The following is a 9,951-nucleotide window of genomic DNA, read 5'->3' on the forward strand; positions in this document are numbered from 1 at the left end:
GATGGCTGGTCTGGTAGTAGATGGCTGGTCTGGTAGTAGATGGCTGGTCTGGTAGTAGATGGCTGGTCCTGTAGTAGATGGCTGGTCTGGTAGTAGATGGCTGGTCTGGTAGTCGATGGCTGGTCTGGTAGTCGATGGCTGGTCTGGTAGTCGATGGCTGGTCTGGTAGTAGATGGCTGGTCTGGTAGTAGATGGCTGGTCTGGTAGTAGATGGCTGGTCTGGTAGTAGATGGCTGGTCTGGTAGTAGATGGCTGGTCTGGTAGTAGATGGCTGGTCTGGTAGTAGATGGCTGGTCTGGTAGTAGATGGCTGGTCTGGTAGTAGATGGCTGGTCTGGTAGTAGATGGCTGGTCTGGTAGTAGATGGCTGGTCTGGTAGTAGATGGCTGGTCCTGTAGTCGATGGCTGGTCTCGTAGTAGATGGCTGGTCCTGTAGTCGATGGCTGGTCCTGTAGTAGATGGCTGGTCTGGTAGTAGATGGCTGGTCTGGTAGTAGATGGCTGGTCTGGTAGTAGATGGCTGGTCTGGTAGTAGATGGCTGGTCTGGTAGTAGATGGCTGGTCTGGTAGTAGATGGCTGGTCCGGTAGTAGATGGCTGGTCTGGTAGTAGATGGCTGGTCTGGTAGTAGATGGCTGGTATGGTAGTAGATGGATGGTCCTGTAGTAGATGGCTGGTCTGGTAGTAGATGGCTGGTCTGGTAGTAGATGGCTGGTCTGGTAGTAGATGGCTGGTCTGGTAGTAGATGGCTGGTCCTGTAGTAGATGGCTGGTCTGGTAGTAGATGGCTGGTCTGGTAGTAGATGGCTGGTCTGGTAGTAGATGGCTGGTCTGGTAGTAGATGGCTGGTCTGGTAGTAGATGGCTGGTCCTGTAGTAGATGGCTGGTCTGGTAGTAGATGGCTGGTCTGGTAGTAGATGGCTGGTCTGGTAGTAGATGGCTGGTCTGGTAGTAGATGGCTGGTCTGGTAGTAGATGGCTGGTCTGGTAGTAGATGGCTGGTCTGGTAGTAGATGGCTGGTCTGGTAGTAGATGGCTGGTCCTGTAGTAGATGGCTGGTCTGGTAGTAGATGGCTGGTCCTGTAGTAGATGGCTGGTCAGGTAGTAGATGGCTGGTCTGGTAGTCGATGGCTGGTCCTGTAGTAGATGGCTGGTCTGGTAGTAGATGGCTGGTCTGGTAGCAGATGGCTGGTCTGGTAGTAGATGGCTGGTCTGGTAGTCGATGGCTGGTCTGGTAGTAGATGGCTGGTCCTGTAGTAGATGGCTGGTCTGGTAGTAGATGGCTGGTCTGGTAGTAGATGGCTGGTCTGGTAGTAGATGGCTGGTCTGGTAGTCGATGGCTGGTCTGGTAGTAGATGGCTGGTCTGGTAGTAGATGGCTGGTCTGGTAGTCGATGGCTGGTCTGGTAGTAGATGGCTGGTCTGGTAGTAGATGGCTGGTCTGGTAGTAGATGGCTGGTCTGGTAGTAGATGGCTGGTCTGGTAGTAGATGGCTGGTCTGGTAGTAGATGGCTGATCTGGTAGTAGATGGCGGGTCTGGTAGTAGATGGCTGATCTGGTAGTAGATGGCTGGTCTAGTAGTAGATGGCTGGTCTGGTAGTCGATTGCTGGTCTGGTAGTAGATGGCTGGTCTGGTAGTAGATGGCTGGTCTGGTAGTAGATGGCTGGTCCTGTAGTAGATGGCTGGTCTGGTAGTAGTTGGCTGGTCTGGTAGTAGATGGCGGGGCTGGTAGTAGATGGCTGGTCTGGTAGTAGATGGCTGGTCCTGTAGTAGATGGCTGGTCTGGTAGTAGATGGCTGGTCTGGTAGTAGATGGCGGGGCTGGTAGTAGATGGCTGGGCTGGTAGTAGATGGCTGGTCTGGTAGTAGATGGCTGGTCTGGTAGTAGATGGCTGGTCTGGTAGTAGATGGCGGGTCTGGTAGTAGATGGCTGGTCTGGTAGTAGATGGCTGGTCCTGTAGCCGATGGCTGGTCTGGTAGTAGATGGCTGGTCTGGTAGTCGATGGCTGGTCTGGTAGTCGATGGCTGGTCTGGTAGTCGATGGCTGGTCTGGTAGTAGATGGCTGGTCTGGTAGTCGATGGCTGGAACTGTAGTCGATGGCTGGTCTGGTAGTAGATGGCTGGTCCTGTAGTCGATGGCTGGTCTGGTAGTAGATGGCTGGTCTGGTAGTAGATGGCTGGTCTGGTAGTAGATGGCTGGTCTGGTAGTAGATGGCTGGTCTGGTAGTAGATGGCTGGTCTGGTAGTAGATGGCTGGTCTGGTAGTAGATGGCTGGTCTGGTAGTAGATGGCTGGTCTGGTAGTAGATGGCTGGTCTGGTAGTAGATGGCGGGTCTGGTAGTAGATGGCGGGTCTGGTAGTAGATGGCTGGTCTGGTAGTAGATGGCTGGTCTGGTAGTAGATGGCTGGTCTGGTAGTAGATGGCTTGTCTGGTAGTAGATGGCTGGTCTGGTAGTAGATGGCTGGTCTGGTAGTAGATGGCTGGTCTGGTAGTAGATAGCGGGTCTGGTAGTAGATGGCTGGTCTGGTAGTAGATGGCTGGTCTGGTAGTAGATGGCTGGTCTGGTAGTAGATGGCGGGTCTGGTAGTAGATGGCGGGTCTGGTAGTAGATGGCTGGTCTGGTAGTAGATGGCGGGTCTGGTGGTAGATGGCTGGTCTGGTAGTCGATGGCTGGTCCTGTAGTCGATGGCTGGTCTGGTAGTAGATGGCTGGTCTGGTAGTAGATGGCGGGTCTGGTAGTAGATGGCGGGTCTGGTAGTAGATGGCTGGTCTGGTAGTAGATGGCTGATCTGGTAGTAGATGGCGGGGCTGGTAGTAGATGGCTGGCTGTTGGGCTCTCCTCTCCCACCATGCCAAGCCGGGCCGGATGTGTTGTAGCGCAGATAGCTTCTGGCACCTACGTCAGCGTGTCCCCTGTGCACTGATCCACAGCTTGGAATCACAACCAAACATTAGGCATAAAAACTTTCCCCTAGTAGTGCTACAGCTAGTGTTCTATGCCTTTCCTTGTTGGTAGCCGGCCTCAGGAGTTGATGGTTGGATGGATGCCTGCTGTCCCTCTCTCAGCACCAGGCCTGATGGACTGTGTTTTAGAGGCCGTCCCTCTCTCAGCACCAGGCCTGATGGACTGTGTTTTAGAGGCCGTCCCTCTCTCAGCACCAGGCCTGATGGACTGTGTTTTAGAGGCTGTCCCTCTCTCAGCACCAGGCCTGATGGACTGTGTTTTAGAAGCTGTCCCTCTCTCAGCACCAGGCCTGATGGACTGTGGTTTAGAGTCTGTCCCTCTCTATATAATAAACATGTTGATAATATAATATAATAAACATGATGTGGCTGTCCATGGTTCTGATTTATGTGTGCGCGCATGTGTGTGTGCTTTCGTGCAAGTAGTAAAACATGTTGACTCACCCTCCTACTAGAGAAACACCAATGCCACCCTCCTCTCTTTCATGTTGCCTAAACGGTCTATGACTCTGTCATACAGTACACACTTTTATTTTTTGTTGTCCTAGGCTACCTGCTTAAAATGCTTGCTCACTAGCCTAACTTCCATTTATGGGCAACGTTAGCTAGTTAACATTAGCCTTCTACTCCTAGCTACATATTGAACTTCCATCCTCTCAGGCCAGGGGCACAACAATGTATTAATTAATTATTAGATCAGAATCGCCGTTATTGGCCAGTATGGAGAATTAAGTAAAACCACAAGTCCATCTCCATTTAGGAAAAGGCCAATTTTAGCTAGCTGGCTAGCTAGCCACCGGAGGACAACAACACAACAAGATGCAACAATTAAAGTTTTTCTGTCAATGAGGTATGCTCTCAATGGGATTTGATAGGAGTGACACCAAATCCAAACAGGCTTCCCTTGACACTTTTTTGGGTGCCCCTGGACCATTCACAGTTGAGCTCGCTCAGTTTAGCTCAACGCTGACTGGCTAATTTGTTATACTTTTCTTTTTGTCAAGGGAGGCCAGATGTTCGCTGGCTTCCCTTGCCTTCAATGCTACGGGCGGCAACAATGTTATACTGGTTTGGACCAGACAGCATCAGATAGATGGCCTACACGTAGAGAGACAGAGGGGGCGCTGTTTCGCTCGCTCGGATGCTTTCTTCTATGAGATACATTGTCTGATGCGAATTGAAGGAAAATTATAAAACACAGAGACACATTTTTTTTAATGCACGACACTGACACGTTAGTCATTTAGCAGATGCTCTTATGGTTAAATGCCTTGCTCAAGGGAACATCGACAGATGTTTCACCCAATCAGCTCAGGGATTCGAACCAGCAACCATTCAGTTACTGGCCCAACGCTCTAAGCAGCTAGGCTACCTGTCTGTACACCTGGCCGTCACCATCATCATACAACCTTATCATACACACAACTTTACAACGAGTACATTGGAAGACCCTGCACGTCACATTTTGAGGTCAACAGTTAGCAACCTGAGATGCCTGGCTAGCTAGTTAGCAATGCAGGAATATACTAGGTACCCTGTTTAATGTGTTTTTAAACGATTATATTTGAAAACCCCTGCATGTTTTGAGGTCAGGTCTGGCAGATAACGATAATTAATCATTCATAACGTGCTCCCCTCCTCTCACAGTACTATCCGTACTTTTCTGGTTACATTCGTGGCTGTAGAAAATCCCCTGGATTTACAGCACACTTTCTGGTTGGAAATGTAGTTTATGTAATGTCTCGTAGGCTGCACTAGGGGGAAGTGTTGTCCTTCCAACGTCTTCTAGCTAGTTTCCAGTCTCCGCTCCGTTTGATTCGATGGTTCATACAAAGACGGTACAGTATGAAGATAGGCTAAAACTGCTTCTCCAATAGAAATCCCTGATCACAGCTTGTAGGCGATGTCATGGTGACGTCGCCTAGCTAAGCGCATGCGCAAAAATACGTCATCGGTCTAACGGTCGCCTCGCGCGGTACTGCGCATGTGCAAAAAGCCGTCAACTCAAAGGCACTCGTTCGATATAAAGTTGATTTTTGACGAAAAATGAAAACGTGCCAGTTTGTCACTTTTATAAGGTTGGAGTAATAACATGGTCATCTACTTAAGACATTGGCTCAAATATAGGTTATGGCTTTAGATTTCAAGAAAATTAACAACTAAGGAATAATTTTTCACTTCTCTCATTGACTTCTCAAACCCCGGCCTGGTCTGTTTGGTCTCTTTCGTTCCCGGAAGTCTCTCGATGTTGCGACTCTGCGTTCAGAAACTCTGTGGTTCATATTTGATCGAGTTTGCGTCATTTCTTCCTCTTCCCGTCGTCTGTATGTGTGGCAGGTAACGAATTTCACTCCGATGTATAATCTGCATCAATCCTCCTATGTTTTAGATTCATATAAAATGTGAACGTGTGCATATAGTGTAAAATATCACCAACAATACAGTCGTCTTTAAATCTGTTAACTTTGTTTCCCCTTAGATGATTAACCACGCATAGTTCGGGTTTTCTAGCTGCTAGCTTATCTTACTAGCAAAACGAACGCTTTCCATGTCGCTTCACCAAACTGAAGTAGTCCACTGTTGTAAACGACAGTGCTTGTGTTACAAACATTCAGCTCCTAAAAGGCGAATAATGTCGTTGTTTGTATCTTTGCAGACGCATCATTGGACAGAACAGAAATGGCAAAGTCAAAGAATCACACCACCCACAACCAGTGTAAGTAGAAATGAATGGATAGCTGTGAAACTATCCAGCTAGTTGGCTAACTAATGATGCAGGCGTACTCTGGACCCTGTTCAAACCAAACGTTTTCCCCTCTGTCCACAGCCCGTAAGGCCCACAGGAATGGGATCAAGAAGCCCAGACCAGACCGGTACGAGTCCATGAAAGGGGTATGTATTGTAGGGTGTCCAATCAGAAATGCATATTTTGACCAATGGGTAAAACAATGTTAATGGAGTAGATAATCCTCTGAGAAAACATGGTCCAAACCTCACCTCTCTATCATAACCTGTTCAAAACAAATGGTCCAAACCTCACTTCTATCATAACCTGTTCAAAACAAATGGTCCAAACCTCACTTCTATCATAACCTGTTCAAAACAAATGGTCCAAACCTCACTTCTATCATAACCTGTTCAAAACCTACTGGAGTTCTTACCCTTGTAGAATGGTCAAAGTTAAGGTGACTAAATCAATGAAGGCCAGAGAAGATAAAGTGGTCTAGGTTGGTGCTGTGTGCGAATTAAGGCCAACTGACAGGCTTACCATTGAATTTGTCATCTTGTTTCTCAATTCCGGACGACACTATGGAGGCAAAATGGTTATTGTATTTCCATATTTTAGTGTATGCTGTTCATACTAATGAGAAGTAATTTTTCCAAGACTTCTCACAAAAACAAGCGTATCTCAGAAATGTCAATGTACCACTAAGCGTACACACGTTTTTTTTTTTCAAACCCTTGTACATTTTAATTCAGCTTGTCATGCTAATTTAGTTATTTGCGACCCGCGGCAACAACTTGGAAGACGACTACCACAACATTATTAAGTCCTCAAGTTTTTTGCGAGAAAGCTGCACTGCTTTGTCGAGCTCGGTGCTTGTTATCGGAAGTATTAGGTTAGAGAAAGACCCCACTGAACAATTCAGAATATGAAGAATCATATTCGTCTTGGTAAATGTATTTTGTAACATCACCAAAGCACGTGTCCACTCTGGGCGGAGTGGGTGGACACCCTATGTAACGATCTGCTGCTGGCTGATCAATCAATGTGATTTTGTGTGCTATTTGTTTATTTACGTCAATAATATAAAAATCAAGATCAAGGGGCTGTAATTCCGACGTGGACATCCTGTGAGGTTGCTCTCGCATGGCTCTGTCCTCGTGGCATATGGGAGCGTAGCACTTCGGTGCTGTGACGTACAGTCCCGTTCCACGGCGTCGGAGAGCAAGCTTTGTCCCCGGCCCTCGGGCTGGTGAGGACGGCGTTCTGTATATTCCTACATCTTCCCAGAGCCCTTTGGGTCATGACTGGGGGGCTAAACCATGCACTGCACAATTTCCACTTGGACGAGCTACTCTCCTGTCTTCCTGCTTCTAATAATACTTAGGATTATATATAATTACAGGATATTATATATGGACTAATATATATATATATATATATACATACACACAGTGAGGGAAAAAAGTATTTGATCCCCTGCTGATTTTGTACGTTTGCCCACTGACAAAGACATGATCAGTCTATAATTTTAATGGTAGGTTTATTTGAACAGTGAGAGACAGAATAACAACAAAAAAATCCAGAAAAACGCATGTCAAAAATGTTATAAATTGATTTGCATTTTAATGAGGGAAATAAGTATTTGACCCCTCTGCAAAACAAGACTTAGTATTTGGTGGCAAAACCCTTATTGGCAATCACAGAGGTCAGACGTTTCTTGTAGTTGGCCACCAGGTTTGCACACATCTCAGGAGGGATTTTGTTCCACTCCTCTTTGCTGATCTTCTCCAAGTCATTAAGGTATCGAGGCTGACGTTTGGCAACTCAAACCTTCAGCTCCCTCCACAGATTTTCTATGGGATTAAGGTCTGGAGACTGGCTAGGCCACTCCAGGACCTTAATGTGCTTCTTCTTGAGCCACTCCTTTGTTGCCTTGGCCGTGTGTTTTGGGTCATTGTCATGCTGGAATACCCATCCACGACCCATTTTCAATGCCCTGGCTGAGGGAAGGAGGTTCTCACCCAAGATTTGACGGTACATGGCCCCCGTCCATCGTCCTTTGATGCGGTGAAGTTGTCCTGTCCCCTTAGCAGAAAAAACACCCCCAAAGCATAATGTTTCCACCTCCATGTTTGACGGTGGGGATGGTGTTCTTGGGGTCATAGGCAGCATTCCTCCTCCTCCAAACACGGCGAGTTGAGTTGATGCCAAAGAGCTCGATTCTGGTCTCATCTGACCACAACACTTTCACCCAGTTCTCCTCTGAATCATTCAGATGTTCATTGGCAAACTTCAGACGGCCCTGTATATGTGCTTTCTTGAGCAGGGGGGACCTTCTGGGGGCGCTGCAGGATTTCAGTCCTTCACGGCGTAGTGTGTTGCCAATTGTTTTCTTGGTGACTATGGTCCCAGCTGCCTTGAGATCATTGACAAGATCCTACCGTGTAGTTCTGGGATGATTCCTCACCGTTCTCATGATCATTGCCACTCCACGAGGTGAGATCTTGCATGGAGTCCCAGGCCGAGGGAGACTGACAGTTCTTTTGTGTTTCTTCCATTTGTGAATAATCGCACCAACTGTTGTCACCTTCTCACCAAGCTGCTTGGCAATGGTCTTGTAGCCCATTCCAGCCTTGTGTAGGTCTACAATCTTGTCCCTGACATCCTTGGAGAGCTCTTTGGTCTTGGCCATGGTGGAGAGTTTGGAATCTGATTTGATTGATTGCTTCTGTGGACAGGTGTCTTTTATACAGGTAACAAGTTGAGATTAGGAGCACTCCCTTTAAGAGTGTGCTCCGAATCTCAGCTCATTACCTGTATAAAAGACACCTGAGAGCCAGAAATCTTTCTGATTGAGAGGGGGTCAAATACTTATTTCCCTCATTAAAATGCAAATCAATTTTATAACATTTTTGACATGTGTTTTTTCTGGATTTTGTTGTTATTATTCTATTCACCACCAGCAGACGTCATTTCATCCATTCATTTAAAAAACATTTTAGACAGAATAAAAACACCACAGGTTAGCTGAATTTCAGACTAAGGAGCATTAATTGCCTACTACCATACATAACCACCCCCTAACGAGTCATAACCACCCCCTAACGAGTCATAACCAGAAGTCATTTGACTCCAACTACCTTAACATCTACCAGATGCAGGACAATTAAGTCTAGTCTCCTATAGGCTACGTGAATTAGTTTGAGGCAGTCTGACCAATCAAACTAAAAACAAACGCATTGTGCAACAATTTCAAAAGTTACACTTCATATAAGGGAATCAGTCAATTGAAATAAATAAATTAGGCCCTAATTTATGTATTTCACATGACTGGGAATAGAGATATCCATCGGTTGGTCACAGCTACCTTAAAGTAGGGTCTTGGATCAGAAAACCAGTCAGTATCTGGTGTGACCGTTTGCCTCATGCAACGCGACACATCTCCTTCGCATAGATTTGATCAGGCTGTTGATTGTGGCCTGTGGAATGTTGTCCCACTCCTCTTCAATGGCTGTGCGAAGTTGCCTGATATTGGTGGGAACAGGAACACGCTGTCGTACATGTTGATCCAGAGCATCCCAAACATACTCAATGGGTGACATGTCTGTTGGGTATGCAGGCCATGGAAGAAATGGGACATGTCCACAGAAGCAATCAATCTGCTGGTGGTGTGGGCAAGATGTTTAGTGGAGGAGGATTGGGGGCACAGGATGTACCAATCCTTACATCCTGTTTTCTCTTGCCGTCTCTTCAGATGTATACCTTTTTTATTGAACTTTCAGTTTGGTTCCGCAACTTACTGCCTCCTTGCTCTCTCTCCCAGGTCGACCCCAAGTTCATGAAGAACATGCGTTTCGCCAAGAAGCACAACAAGAAGGGTCAGAAGACGGCCAACGCAGCAGCCAAGAAGATCGCTGAGGCAGCTGCCCCTTAGACTGGGTGGCAGATCACTGCATTTCCACGTTCCATTGACTTTGTTACCATCACAATAAAGTTTTTTTTAGATTATCTGCTACTGTTGTATACTTTATAGCCAAAAGTTCTGAAACGTGCCTAAAAGTTGTCCCCCAAAAATTGCCTTCCATATCACGTGCAGATATGTGCACCAAGTCATTGCTCTCCATCTCCGCTGTGTCCACTGAGCCGTTGGGCTCATCCTGCAATGTCATTGGATAAGGGGGGGGGGGGGTCTTTCAAACTAGGGGTTTTGTGGCTAATTGAGGTAAGACAGTAATTCTGCATGTAGGAGCTAGACATGGACACA

The 9,951-nt window shown here is 46.8% G+C and overlaps 1 protein-coding gene and 1 non-coding gene across 2 annotated transcripts; both read left to right on the forward strand.

Annotated features, from left to right (window-relative positions):
• Positions 1-5,247: 5,247 nt before the first annotated feature.
• On the forward strand, positions 5,248-9,695 carry LOC121556600 (60S ribosomal protein L29). Its single transcript, XM_041870482.2, has 4 exons — positions 5,248-5,296; positions 5,616-5,675; positions 5,787-5,851; positions 9,511-9,695. Exons 2-4 carry the CDS (start codon positions 5,639-5,641, stop codon positions 9,619-9,621), a joined length of 213 nt encoding a protein of 70 aa, XP_041726416.1. The 5' UTR covers positions 5,248-5,296; positions 5,616-5,638; the 3' UTR covers positions 9,622-9,695.
• Positions 6,799-7,021, forward strand: LOC121556604. Its single transcript, XR_005998201.1, has one exon. It is a non-coding gene; the product is annotated as a small nucleolar RNA SNORA73 family (small nucleolar RNA).
• Positions 9,696-9,951: the final 256 nt, after the last annotated feature.

This window comes from Coregonus clupeaformis, unplaced genomic scaffold (assembly GCF_020615455.1).
Source record: "Coregonus clupeaformis isolate EN_2021a unplaced genomic scaffold, ASM2061545v1 scaf0006, whole genome shotgun sequence".
NCBI classification, from domain to species: domain Eukaryota; kingdom Metazoa; phylum Chordata; class Actinopteri; order Salmoniformes; family Salmonidae; genus Coregonus; species Coregonus clupeaformis.